The sequence below is a fragment of the Paramormyrops kingsleyae genome, chromosome 19, assembly GCF_048594095.1.
Source record: "Paramormyrops kingsleyae isolate MSU_618 chromosome 19, PKINGS_0.4, whole genome shotgun sequence".
In the NCBI taxonomy this organism is placed as follows: Eukaryota; Metazoa; Chordata; class Actinopteri; order Osteoglossiformes; family Mormyridae; genus Paramormyrops; species Paramormyrops kingsleyae.
The window spans coordinates 11,042,411-11,057,302 of NC_132815.1; the positions used below are offsets into that span (position 1 = coordinate 11,042,411).

The following is a 14,892-nucleotide window of genomic DNA, read 5'->3' on the forward strand; positions in this document are numbered from 1 at the left end:
AAGGCAAAATACCGTAACGATACTGACAATGAAACAGAAAAAGGGCTTCAAAGTTTTTGGGCTGTCCATCTGTACGCTTAGCAGGTAGGTATATGATAACATTTTCTTCCAAATCAAGAAAAGCTGATCTTGGATATTTTGTCACAAGGTAATACAGACCCTAATAGACCCAATGTTGGTCATTACCCAATTTTGGAATTATACGTGGTTACTTCCTTTTGCCTTTGTAGGACAGTATATCCATCCATCCATCCACTTTCTGTAACCACTTGTCCTATTCAGGGTTACAGGGGGTCTGGAGCCTATCCCAGAGGCTACAACCCAGGATGGGGCGCCAACCCAACGCAGGACACGCTTACAGACCATTCACTCGCACATGCACACCTACAGGGAATTTGGTATCTCCAGTTAACCTCAGCATGTTTTTGGACTGTGGGGGGGAAACCCCACGACGACACGGGAGAACATGCAAACTCCTCACACATGGAACCCTGGTGGAGATGTGAGGCGACAGTGCAAACCGCTGCACCACCATGCCATAGGGCAGTATGTATAAAATATATATATAATATAACCCCCCCCCCAACATGACACAGCCCATGAACCACTTCAATCATGCCTCCCAGTGACAGACGACAGGAAAGTGATTTCGGTGAGAAAAGCGATGCCCTCCATTGCACTCCAGTCTCCAAGGATCTTCTCAAAAAGTAAATAATTACAAAAAAATCCACAAAGCAAAATGCCCTAGTTTAGGAGAGATGTGGCAGTCACCCTGGGGGAGTACACCAGCCTTCACCGAAACCTTAACCACCGACATTACATCTCAGTATGAGAAAGCTTCACCTGAATCTGAAGTGATGCGAGTGAATGACCACCCTTAAAGGCACAGCACCCCCCCTTCAGAGGTGAGGGCTCTGAACCAACACACCCCCCGCCAGCTATAGACACAGTGACAGTGAGAGAAAGAGAATAAGTAATACGGTGAATTGCAAAGTGACACTGATGTATAATCCTGTTTTGCATGCCCTGTAATATAAATGGGGCCACATTCATCATTCTGGGCACAAAATAACAGAGCAGATCCAGCTATCCCAGTTATCCAGGGAATGTCACAGTGATCCAGAGGCTGGCCCGGGGAGGATCATGGACAGGACTTATCGCTGTCTAAGGGCGCTTCAGTCAGCACTGTACCTGCTCAAGCAGGTCTTTGCACGGCAGGAGGGAGCTTTCCTGAAGGGAGGCACACTGGGAGAACACGGGAACACATAGAAGCGGGGCGGGACTCGAACCCATGCTGTCCTCTGCCACTTATACCAGTGGTTTAAACCGCTTGCTGCGGCTCGCCAGCACCACCGAAGGCTCCACTACATGCCTCGCATCCGTGTCAGAAAGGGTTTCCGTGCCTTTAAACTCCACGGCAACCAATGAGAAGCAGCCCCTTGCAGCATGGGGGTGGGCTGGGCTCCTCCAGGGACACCTGCTTCTCACAGTGGCCATATTCTACTCCCGGCTATTCAGTTCCCAGTGGGGCAGGGTGCCATCAAGGGCCAGCCCCCCCCCCCCCCAAACCTCCTACGCAGCACCCTCTCTACGCACAAGGGTCACTTGTCTCAGCCCCAGGAGGGAGATGGAGAGGGGCGGTCAGGGTGACATGACAGAAAGGTTCACGGGACAAGGACTCTGATAAATCCAGTCGATAAAAACAGGAAATATCTTAAATGGTTTAATTCAGGGACAAAATGACCAGCACACATAACAGACCCATCTCCATATTAAGGTTTTACTTTCCACACCGGTGTAATTATTTACATCCTGCATCCAGGAACAGTCGTCTGGGGGGGACAAATGGGGAAGCCACAGGGGCCTGCTACCTATGGCATGGACAGTGTAGGAAGCAGGACCAGTTATTCCGTGCTTACTAACTTCGTACCCTGACTGCAGTAACTCCTCCTCACAGCATGAGTGCAGCAGTGAGGTACCACGAAGCCAGCTGGGTCCCTTTAATGCCCTCCATCCAGAAAACATATGCAGCACACATGTTCATCTGTCCTTAAAGGAGGTGCTTCTGAAATAAAAAAAAAAGTCCACCTTCTGAGTCTAGCGGTACGAAAATAAACATTTGGTGCATTTGCCTTTGAACACCCACAAAAAACCCCATAGTACATGAATAAAGAAGAACCCACTCTGCTGAGAGACTCCTGGATAACATCATAGGAATTGCACAAAGGTAAGGCTTTCAAGTACAATTAGGCTCATTTACATTAATTTAACAGATGCTTTTGTTCAAAAATGATGTACAAATGAGGAAAGCTTGGAGCCAGCCTACATTTGGAATCCCGGGAGAAGTTACGGGTACACACATTGTTCAAGGAGCCCAAAGGTGATATGATTACTCTTCCAGTCTTGGGATTTGAACCCACAACATTCCAGATTTGAGAGCACAGGGGAGCAATGCTACATAAAAAGACCTTGAGCTCTTCCAAAGCATGTCAGAAAATACGACTTTGGCCATTTTCATTATTTTCTCATTTAAATGTGTTTTCAGCCTTTCAATTTTTCAACATTAGCCGCTCTCTAGAAAAGGCCAAAGTCCATGCCGGACTGTAGCATTCTGCACAGGGGCCCCGAAATAAAGTCAACACAGATGGATATACACAGAAGCATTTTGGTCATATAAATAATATCATCAGTAGCTGTGGACAGCACTGTGTCAAACAATGTGGTACGTGGGCCCTTGCCCGGAAGGTTGTGGGTTCGAATCCCATGGCCGGTAGAGTAGTCGTATCACTGTTGGGCCCTTAACTCCAGATGACCTCCACGTCTCCCCACTTTCACGCCGCTTCGGACAAAAGCTCCTGCCAAATAAATAAACGCAAAGGCAACGTAAAATGACACGAGGCGACCTCATGTGCTACCCCCCCCCCCCCCCCCAGCCGACGTGTCACTGTAGAGAGGAGCCACAAAATAGGGCAAAAGGTGCAGAATGAAGGGACTGAAACGGGGCGTGTGACACACATAACTTACAATCCTCATTTCCAGAGACATTTTCTAAAATGCAGTACAAACCAAAGTCTGTGATAAAGGTTCAGGTGGGTTAACTAGCAAAAGTACAAAGAATCGATTTTCAGCAGTTGTACTGACTGATTTCGTAAATGTACGCAAAGTTAGAATTTGATGACTGCGACACTCAACTAAACTACAGGTAGCAGGTGAGGTATCATGATTGGGTAAAAGTAGCATCCATCAAAGGCTCAGTCTCTGTGAGCAAGGATGGGTCGTGGCCAACCCCTTGGTGCCAGAATTTGTGTGAGAATCGTTAGTCAGGTCAAAATTAACATCCCTCAATGCAAGATTGCAGAGAATTTAGGTCTTGCAGCATCTACAGTACATGAAATTGTGAAAAGATTCTGAAAATGTGGAGACATCTCAGTGCGTAAAGGACAATGTCAGAAACCAGTGTTGAATGTCTGCGATCTTCAAGCCCCCAGACAGCACCGCCTAAGAAACCATTATGCCACTGTGACAAGTATAGCCCCTTGGGATCAGGAGTACTTTGGAACATCATTGTCACTTAATACAGTCCGTTGCTGCATCCAGAAACGCAACTTGAAATTGTATTACGCAAGGAGGAAGCCATACATCAGTTCTATGCAGAAACGCTGGTGAGTTCTCTGGGCACGAGCTCATCTCAGATGGACCGGAAGACCGTAGAGCCGTGTGCTGTGGATAGATGAGTATAACATTTCATGTTGTAACTGGAAAAAAAAGGGCATTGAGTTCTCCGCCAGTCCAGATCTATCTCCTGTTGAAAATGTGTGGCGCATCACGAAGAGGAAGATCAGACAACAGCGACCTCAGACTGCTGAGTGGCTGAAGTCTTACATCATGCAAGAATGGACACAATTTCCATTTACAAAATTCCTACAATTAGTATCCTCAGTTCCAAAACAATTAAAAAGTGTCAATAAAAGGAAAGCGGATGTAACACAATGGTAAATATGCCTCTGCCCCAACTTTTGTTGAGTGTGTTGCAAACATGAAATTCTACCTATGCGTGTATTTACAAAATACAATTAAGCTGGTCAGTGAGACTGTTGAAAATCTTTTCTTTGTACTTTTGTCAGTTAAACAGAAAATATCCCAACTTTTCTGGAAATAGGGTTTGTATTTCCGTTCATTATCCGAGTGGGCTGGGCCAGCGCCTGTGACTCAGGGGACCCGTCGAACCCGGTAACACCGGGCGGCCGCCCGCCTTCCGTGGCGATGTCGTTCACTCATGGGAACATCATAGGGGGCTTACACACCCACGCCACAGCACTAGAGCTTTCCAGAAATGACCGGCATAATAACCTGACATTTTAAATGACCATGAGGCCACGACACGTTCACTCCCGAAATCCACACTGCTTCTTTTTTAAAATCACAAAGGGGTCGTCCCTCCCACGGCCAGAGATATGTGCATGAAAAACCCTGCGGAGAGCTCAAATTACCTCAGACATGGGGCCACGTCCTGGGGAGGAACCCAAAAGACCAGGGGCTGCGGTGACCTGCGCGGTGGAAAGGAATTAAATGTGCACATCACTTCTAAAAATGTTCACTATGCTGGTAAATGGAGGGCCTACGTGAGCCACTTAAAAATCACATAAGCCTTATCTGTTTTGGACAAAAAAAAATTAAAATTCACACAGAAGGGTGCCTTTTGAGTCAATCCTGAATTACAGATAAAAAAAATGAAATGAAAGATGTGCTCAACCACAAGAAAAAAAGAAGTATGGCTGACAGACGGAAGTATCTGTGCACAGCTGTCAGTGAGAGGGACTTCTCTATTGGATGCGTGGTTCAGAATTAGTTTTGTGTTTAATACGTTTGAAAACCAAAAAAACAGTATTGGCAAAAAACTTAAAATACGCAGTTTTGATTTCAGTTAAAGTTAGCTGTTAGTATTACATAGATGTGTGAAAGTTTATTTCCAGGTAAAACTGAACGAACAAGCACCAAAATTAAAGCTGTACATCACCACTGAAAGAACAGACACCTCCGGTGTGCGGGATGCTGAGCGGCTGAAAAGTAATTAACGCAAAAACAATCCACTAGAGGGACTGGGGGGAAAAAAAAAACATTATCCAGCTCCAGCTGGGCCAGAAAGCAGGCATCGCGTTTTCCGAAATGGGATCGCAACAGGTGGCCAAACAAACGGCACTAGTGAGAGCCGGTTTGTCTTCCTCGCTCCGTGGATATTCCCCTCGTCAAAGGGGCAAAGAGATGTAATTTGTGTTTAAAAAAAATAGGAACATTTCAGATCATTGCTCCGTTTGGGAAGTGCGTGAGTTTCCCTAATCTGATGATCTGCTGATGTGCATTAACTGTTATCATAACAGGTCAGGAAAGTAAACTAATGAAAATGGAAATCCAGAGCAGCCCCCAACGATGCTGTCCCAAGGAGCCCGAATGGCCCGGAGACGTCATGTTTTGCTTTAAAAGTCTGTGGAACCGCTTAAGTAGTAAATGGAGAGTGTGTAAGTGCTGTATTAATGCCACATTTATCCCTGAGTTAATGACGGAGATGTTCAGCCTTATGCGATGCGCAGGGAATATGATGCAAGATTAATGCACCGAAACTGAAAAACACTTTTAAGGTGGTTTAAACACCTATATAGGCCTACACCGAATAAAGGCGGCTGCAGCGGCGATCCGGCTGCATATGGGAAAGCTCACCTCATACCAAGGTGGCACATTTTTGTGTTAATGTTTACCTTCGGCATTGCACGGCCACATTCCTGCAAGCGACGGATCCCGTAAAGGCAGGAATGGGGCGCCACCGTACTCTACCCGGGCCCCCCGCCACCCTGCTCCACACAAAGAAGGGTCTGGCTGCAGATCCACTGCGAGGCATATCCACTGACAGACAGGCCAGCTCACAGTGTACTTGCTGTCTGTCAGTGGATCTGCAGCGAGACTCTTCTCGGCTCTCCCCGCCACCCTGCAGCCTGCTTCCCTCTTCGGGACCCCGTCTCACACTGTAAAGCGCTCTGCAGCGTCATGTTTAGAAAATGACAGCGAGGTTCCCCGTTTCCCCGGAATGACGGGGATACCCTTACGGAGGGATGGGGGGATATGAGCCGACCGGTTTTATCAAACCCGCTAAAAGACCATACAGTCTAACTACGTCACAAAACACCACGCTTTTACCAAACTGCACAACCGGACACACAACCTCCTACAAACATCCCTGCTGACAAACGTCGATCGGATTTCGGATTTCTTGGGGGAAAAAAACAGCAAACCGCCCGCGAACATCTTTGCAGGAAGACTTAATGGTTACCGTAAGCTAATGCGGTTTAAATATCAAACAGATGTCTGCAATGGCTGTAGATGCTGACAGCGATAAAAAGGGACTTTTACTGCTGCGTCTCTCCGCCTGGCCGACCTTCTCCATAAAGCATCTTAATAAATACAAACGGGATATTCTGTATTTGCCCTTAATCCAAAATCCCCCGTTAACATAGACTACTTGGCTATTTACAGACCATAACTCAATCTCAAGAGGGGAAAATGAAAATATTTATTATTAATCTGACCCTCTTTATTAATATAATGATTTTCATGACATTTTATAAATGAACACATTTTTCATTTTATATATTTATATTTTATAAATGAACACCTTATTATTACTTGGGCAGGGGGGTTTAAAGCAAGAAATGAAAGATTCCTGGTGCACATCCTACCCCCAGGAGCGTCTCTTCTCTCGTGCCCGTGTGGTAATATGCGCCAAAAGCTTCCAGATTATAAAGAGTCACAAAACTAAAGAGAAACAGATGGTACATTCGTTAATGACCTAACAGGGCGAATGGCTTAATCTAAATAAATAAAACAAACCTGCTGTTTTACTTTGATCAGGATAATTGTTCCAATAAATATTCTGCTCTAGAGGATAGTAGAAACATATGCAAATTCCTTTTTTTTCTTTCTTTTTTTTAATGAACAATTTAGCATATTTGCATCAGCAGTGTTTACATTTTCAGAAATGATCAACCTTGGACTCACTGGATCATCACTATGATTTATAAAAGGCAGCGGTGGGTATGTAAGATTTTGTCTCATGAATTGCATCCAGGAATCCAGGAAAGGGGGCAGGCTGTCTTAGGGGTGTTCCTGCAGCTGTGTGTGCATGAATCTCACTCCCTGCATCTCCAGGCACATGACGGCCATTTGTGCCATTTAAATATCTAAAGCAGAAGTGCACACACCTGACAGCAACAAACCAGCAGATGGAAGCTTTGACCGAGTCGTAAGAGGGCAGAGGCTGCAAGCCTGCTCTAACCTTAGAACAGGTGCGCCCAGTATCGGCAGAACAGGAATTCCCAGATCGGCATGCAGATCGCAGCATTCGAAAACCACCAAACACACGTCAGACACGCTGAAGGCTCAGGAACCCAACTATAAATTTAAATGGCGAGTTTAAATGGTGCACTGCTCTCGGAGAATAAAGGAAGCAAAACGACTCCAGTTAAAGTTATTTTGAAATGCAAGAGGAAAACTCTTGCTCAACTTGCCTTTTCTGCAGGCAAGACGACGACATGCGAGAATAAAGCATTTATATGAAACTGCACTCAAGAAAATGATCCCCATGATAGATTTACGCTCGGGCCCATTTAACACAGTCATGTGACATCAGTCTCCACCAATAGCGTCCAGGCTGCCGATCAGCCTTCATCTCAATTTTCACGCTCATGTGGGATCAGATGATGGAATTCTTGCTGGGAATTTCTAACTAGCAACAGTAACGACTGAACCTCAAAGATGCTACAGACCACACAAATAAATCCACACTCAAAGGCGTAAACACACACATATATATGCACACTGAGACACACTCAGATGCACAGATCAAGATCCGTATTTATAAACACAGGCAGACTCTTGGGAACACAAAGTCAAGGCAGAGAGATGTGTGCAATTCCACAGGAAAACAAACCCAGCTCCTAGATCAGAGCCAGTCTGGTCTATCGGGACACGCAGAAACTGACTTAATTTAACAAAACCGAAAGGTGACTTTTGGCCAGCGCTTGAAGAGTGAGGGGGGGGGATGCTGGAGAGATGCAGATTTGTTGTAGATCTCCACTGAGATCACAGGGGTGTGTAAAAATTAGAGTACGTAGTGGTGGGGTTTCCCGAACGAGCTGGAAGGGGTAACTTTTTGGCCTGGGGACCTGCAGACTCTCCACACAGTCAAGGCTTTTGAACTTGGTTTTATTTTTGGTGCTGAATAAGCAAGAAATTGATTTAGAAGAAGGATACAGACATCTTCTCTGTAGATGCAAAGACTGCATCAGACAGTGAGAGTACCAGCATCTCCATCAGAATGACCGTGGATGTTGCCAGCATGGACCGCAGTCGGTTCATCTCTGTAAGGTGTTATAATTTCTATCTCCTAGCCGCTAATCATGGTCTGAGTCTCAGGGACACTTGAAACAGTCAGAGTAAAATAGCCATATGAAGCAATAGTACCGCGATCAATGACTATAAGGTTGCCAGATCATGGAAAAGAAGAGAGATTCTCGGCCGAATTGTCTCTGTGGAATCCAGCTGTCCACACACTCCAAACCGGCTACACATGGGTCTTCAGACCGTGGGATGCCCACCATGCCTGGCGCACATGTGCCCCGCTGTCTGCCCCTTCATCCCTGCTCCCTTCAAACCACTAAGCAGCTGTGGTTCATTGAACAGTAAAAATTCAAAATCAGAGGCAACATTTTTAACAAAAACCATTTCATTGTATTTGGCTTAAGGCATATAATCTTCTGTGTTTGGTCCAAGACATACCATAACCCCCTGGGCCAGGGCCAGAAATGTGTCACAACCCTGAGTATTTGGTCCAAGACGTATCATGATCCTCTGTGTTTGGTCTCCTGTCTGTTTGGACTGAGATACGAGAAGAGTCCAAAACTAAAAAATGCTCGAGGAAGAGGGGGAAAAAAAAACCTAAGATAAATGAAGAACATCTTGTTCCCTCCTCTGCTTCCCTAATATAACCTCACAACTATATGCAGGCTTAACCATTACGGATTTTTAACTAATTCGCCTCAGAAGTACCTAAATAAACAAACGGTAGATAAACTAGTCAGCTCTCCTCCTGACAAAATACCCGTTAGCCACCTGAAGTGGCTGACAGCAGCTGCTTGATTAAAATTAACCCCCCCCCCCGGCAATATTGAACAAGCTGCAATTCCTCTTGACTGTCACCTAATGATTAACTGTCTGCCTGAACTTTAACCTGTTTCTCTACAGATCGATTAATGAGTCTCTTAAGCACACCGTCTCTTAAATTAGGTACCCAATCCCTGATTTAATTACTAAGCCAAGTGTTAGATGAGGGCAGCTATGCCAATTTTCATAAATCTAATTAAGGAGATTAGACAGAAAAAGTGTAGATATTTCCAATGTAGATTTTTAATTAATATACAAAATGGCTAAATGGGCATTAAGAGACAGTTTCTGCTTCTGAAATTAAAGGCACACCCTCCTTGTGATCACAGGTCCATGCCCCCCCCCCCTTTATTCAGACTGATTAAATCACTTGCTACATTTTTAAGTAGGCAGCCTCTTTCTGAGAAGGGTTACTGTACACGCAGGGTTTCCCTCTGTCCGGGGAGCTTTTCAGAAGTCGCCGGTTACTCCAGGTTTAGTGCCGCAACCCGTATGACCAAGTGCTGTAAGTTACAGTGGAGGAAAAGGCACCGACTCTCAATATACGGCAGCCACTCAGTATCGTCACACAGCGTTTGCAAGGCTTCTGCACACGTTTGCTTTACAAACCGCAGTCAACTTTGACACTTTGTTTATTTTTGTGTTTGTGTGTACAGTGAATCGTGGCGTTTGCTTGGATTTCACAGACTTTAGCTTAGCATTTTGTCACTTATTATTTTTCTTTGTTTTTGTGCTCACAGTTTACGACTGTGGCTGTCTGCACGGCAAAGGCAGAGGGCATTTTCATTCCTTTTATATTTGTCCCCTTTCTTGTCTCACTAAATATGGTAACCCTATTCTACAGGGGTGTGGGGTAACTTACTAGTCAGTGGGGATTCACATCGACCTTTCTGGGCCAGATTGGGGGGAGTTTTTGAGCACATCTCCTCACCTTGCCTTCTGTTTGTACTTTTAACTTGCTAAAAAAATAACGGCACCACACCTGTGTACAAGCAAGGTGACTTTAGCTTCTACCAGCCACGCCCGATCGAATACACGCATTTACACATCTCACAGGAGGCTTAGAGGCAGGATTAAACCTTCGCCAGACTAGTCAACAGACATGGCCGATCCCGGATCTCCCATAGGACTGACATGCTTAAAGACACCGTAGCTGAGCCTCACGCTTCCTGCCAATGGACAAACAGTGAGCGGCGCGGATGCAGGAAGCCTGGAAATAGCATGGTCGCTAAATCCACTGGGGCTGGGGTGGGGTCCTTCATTCAGGATAATCTCAGATGGGGAAAAACAGGCAGAAGAGTCACGGGGAGACCGAAAGGGCTGGTCTGGGAGACTGTGTGACTAACTGTGGGTCAGCTTCCGGCTGACACACACACATATGTACACTCAGGTCAGTATGCGATAGCAGCCAAAGCGTCCCAGGTCATGTGAGGACAGCCCTCTGCAGCACGGGGTAGCAGGCATGCATAAAAGAAGGCAGGGGGGTGCCGGTATGGACAGCACGCTGTGTTTGCTTTCACGGCCTTCGAAAAAAAGTACACCTGTCAAAGGAAGGAGCTTCCGAGGCGGGGGGGGGGGGCTGGCTGACCCCGCTGTGCCTCACTGGATGGCAGTGTGTTGAAGCCTAAGAGGGTAACAGTGCAAGAAACATGTTATGTCACAGAAACCTGCCACCCGGGTGGTTACAGGAAGTGAGTCACCAACACAGGAAGAGGCGTGTCTTCATCCCTCCAGAGTTTGAGTGAGGGCCAAGGGTCAATGGGGAATCTTAGCATTGCAGTAACTTAGCAATAGAGAGTGGGGTGGGGGAGGGCAGTTAAAATACACATGTATATTTGGGGAAGGAAACCCAAATGATTTTCAAATATTTCCCAAAATATGGAACAGCTATTACTGTCTAATTAACCTCCAGTGACTCTGCCAAATGGCTGCTTTCCCACCCTCTGGACTCACAGCAGGTTCCATAAAATCCTTCCATGCAGCGTGTAGTATGCATGTAGTGAAGTGTGTAGTAAACATATAGTAAAGCGTGTAGTAAGTGTGTGTATGAAATGCATGGCAATGTGTGTAGTAATGCATGTGATAAATGCGCACCTGCCTGCTCACTGCAAGCTCCTGCCACTGCACGGACCCAGCCGGGCGCCGCTGTACAGGCAAAGCCGAAACTCGTATCTGAGGGCGGCCTGCTGGATAAATCGGGGCCGAGATCAGAGAGGGGCGGGAAACCACAGCCCTCATTTACAGCACATGGCTGGGCCTAAAGATGCCGTTAACAGCGGCAGTGGAGTAAGGAGAGGGCCAGAGTCAGAGTAAAACAGCCGGTACCACCCAGGGGTGCTGCTAGATATTTTGGGTCCGATTAAAACACATCATATTGGGTCCCCCACACAGACCAATCCAATTGTGTTCTAAATTTTTTAGGCTCATGTCAGTTACACATGGGAACCACCCAACAGCAAGCTGCCTAAATCCGCAGCTCCCTATTGGTCGGTGGGTAGGGTTTCAGCAAGAAAAGTTCACATGAGAGTAAACAAGAGCTGTTTCTTGAAACCTAGCAAAAGATTTTTAATTCAAGATGTTCCTTTGACTTCCCTAGACTAAATTTGCTTTAAATATTGTGAAAAAGCCCCCCCCCCCCCCCCACCGTGTTCCAGGTTGCACCTGCCTCAGACAGTTGATCTCTCTGTGCCCCCCAGTACCCCATGACAGTCTCCCTTGTTTCGCCTGTTCTCTCGCTAGTTGGGAGATCTGTTGGACCTTTGTTCAGCTTTGGGGTGGGGCTCACAGCCTATTGGCTCTTCACTCTGGAGCCTACTGGAGCCTTGGCCTGTCAATCAGAGCGGGCTGCATTTTCCATCAGCCTTCTCCAATTACCAGGGCTCTTTGGCCGTCAATGAACGGACCATTCAGGAGGGGGAAAGGGAGATTAATGTGACGGACGGCGAAGCAGTCAAAACAGTGGGTAGGACTGGTTTTACGGGCCAAGGGCATCTCATCGCGGTGGCTGAGCCGCTGGCTTTGGTGCTCCATTTAGACACGCATCAAGCAGCAGAAAAGCCAGCGGCAGGCATGGGACTGCTGGCAATGTCACTCCTTCCAGAACAGAATGGAAACGAGCCGTCAGGAGGCCCCACGTCCACCACAACCCTTCATATACACCCCTTCCCCGAGAGGCAGGCTGACAATGACAGGAAAGGCGTAAACATAACCCCCCCCCAACTTAATGAACCTGAATCAGTTCGATCAGTTGGGATTTTAGAGCACGCCCATGCCACACTGCATATTTTGGGCAGAGGATAATGAGAGCTGAGCCGCAGTGAGGTAGGAGGGTGGATATGGGCCAACCAGCGCCTCTCAGAGGCCATGTGGGGAACGGCTACCTCAGACCATTATTCAAACCCCAGACAAACGCAGCTATACAAACCTAAATAGATCTTTACTATCACATTAGTTTTTTTTTTTTTTTTTCGGTTATACCAATTTCACAAAATGGCCAACCATAACTGCTTCTTCCCCTTTTTTGCACTTACAGTCCCAACTTCATCTTGCATGGAGGCTATGATGTCTAATGAACGCTTTCCTCTGAATGACTATTACATGTGTTTATACTACATAGGCCTACCTGCAGTTAGGACAGGCTAACATCCATTTATCCAGACACCCCGGTTAATATAATTAAATATAGGCCTAGTATGAGAAAGTTTTGTACTTATTCTGCTTACTTCAGAATCCGTTGAATTCCCGAGGGGATTAAATTGGTATCATAGGTAAATGTCGAACAGATGTTTATCGCCTTATGAAGCAAAGGTATAAAGCCTTTAAACTTAACTGCGGAAACAATTCCCAATAAAACCCCCGAAAATACCACGAAACAGTATGAACCTGTTGCCACACACCCACTTTAATACATGGACTCCTTCCAGGGAAGATCTTGCTACGCCGTTTATGGTTTTTATCTCGGAATATGAAACATTCAACAGGCAAACATTAAGAAGCGGTCCCGGCGAAAAGACGGAAAAACCTATGTCAGATGTCAACAGTACCACAAAGGGTATTTAAAATAAATCATCGACGACAGTTCACAGCAAAGCCACAGAGGCGTTTAAAAATAGCCTATAATTTCACAGATTGGGAAGGACGCCGAGTTCTTGGCGTCAGCCGTCCACCTTGCTGCCCGTATTTTACATATCGGCGTTTTATTTAACACTTTTAACGTATTTCAGAAACAGGTCATCGGTAGGGGAAGGCAGCCTATCGTACAATCTCTGGTTGATAAACCCCAGAAATAAAGCAGGTTTCACCGGTAAAACGTACCCTCCAAATTACAATACCGGTAAGGTATGACATTTCCTGCCCTTTTAGCCATAACGAAACAAAATATTCGTTTTCCCGATATCCTGTCTGAATGAATAAGATTATAAATTATTATTCACTTGCTACTTTAAAACTCATCATCACTCACACCAGCTCAAAGCCGAGGTAACTTTTTTCTACTTTTGGAACCGAGGTCGGAAATGCCTTGACTGAGATTCAAAACCACATTTTTGTTTAAATAAATTGTACATTAAAAAAAAAAAAAAACTCCCCGGACACTAGAACTGGGGGATGACAGCACTACAATAATAAACCTACTGCTTAGACGACTTCTAAAAAAAGACAGATGCATGCTGCGAGTGAATTGCACGCTGCTTTGCATAGCAATCGCGGCCGGCTGGCACCGTTTCTTACCCAGGTACTGACGCATCTCCAGCAAGATTTTGGGGGGTCCTCCGTTCAGCTGATAAAACAACGAGCCGAAACAGAAGACAGACAGTGTTGCCATACAGAAAGCATAGTCACGGAGGGAGAACCGTAACAGGCTCCCCGGACGCCAGGGGCTCGCCTGGACTGAAGAGTGAAGCTTGCGGCGGACGCTGTTGCTGTTGCTGTGACTCTTCATCATCATCATCACCACCATCATCACCTCCTCACAAGGAGCCGCTGAGAACGGCAGCCACCCATCCGCATCCGGAAAATGAAACTCTACGATCTGATATAATTCGGTGAGCAAGATCTGGGTCTCGAACTCCTTGAATCATCCAGGCTGCATCAACTATGCCGACGAGCCCTTTTCTCGGCTTCCTCGCATATGTGCGATGAGCACTACTCGAAACTGTTAATCTGGGACTCCATCCTATCCGTGGGACGTTTGGGGGGGTTTTCAGTGGCGGAGTCACGTTACTGAGAGGAGGAAAAAGTTCGGTATTGTGCCGCACGCTTCTTTTTGCTACGAATCAACGACCCCTGGCGGCACAGGAACGGAACTATAGCTACACTGCACGTAGCGGCTGGTGTGCTCCTGCTTCGCTTGGCGTTTGCCAGAAATCAGTCTTTTAAAGCCGAATGGAGTTTCTTATTAATCAGCCTATACCTAAAATAACGATTATGTGCATAAGTGCTATAGAATTCTGATGTATTTATGTTCTTGGGAGACTATATTTTCAGATTTCATTCAATAAGACGAGTTTTCTTTTATGTTGCTGCGATTTATGAACTGTTAGGGTTTTCTTAGAGACTCCGAAATGAATCATCTTCTTGTCAAAAGCAAGTGTTTCCAGAGGCATACAGCTAAGCGGCTTGGTCATGCCTTCGAACCCAGCCTTCCATTCAGAAAAAAATCATTCTTTGCCAGGAAACGTCAGA

The 14,892-nt window shown here is 46.1% G+C and overlaps 1 protein-coding gene across 1 annotated transcript in view; it reads right to left on the bottom strand.

Annotated features, from left to right (window-relative positions):
- usta (uronyl 2-sulfotransferase a) overlaps nt 1-14,522 on the bottom strand; it is a 34,948-nt gene extending 20,426 nt beyond the window's left edge. Inside the window, exon 1 of the mRNA XM_023836165.2 lies at nt 13,939-14,522. Coding sequence (XP_023691933.2) covers nt 13,939-14,170 — 232 coding nt within the window. The 5' untranslated portion in view covers nt 14,171-14,522. The remainder of the gene's footprint in view (nt 1-13,938) is intronic.
- Between the last annotated feature and the right edge of the window lie 370 nt (nt 14,523-14,892).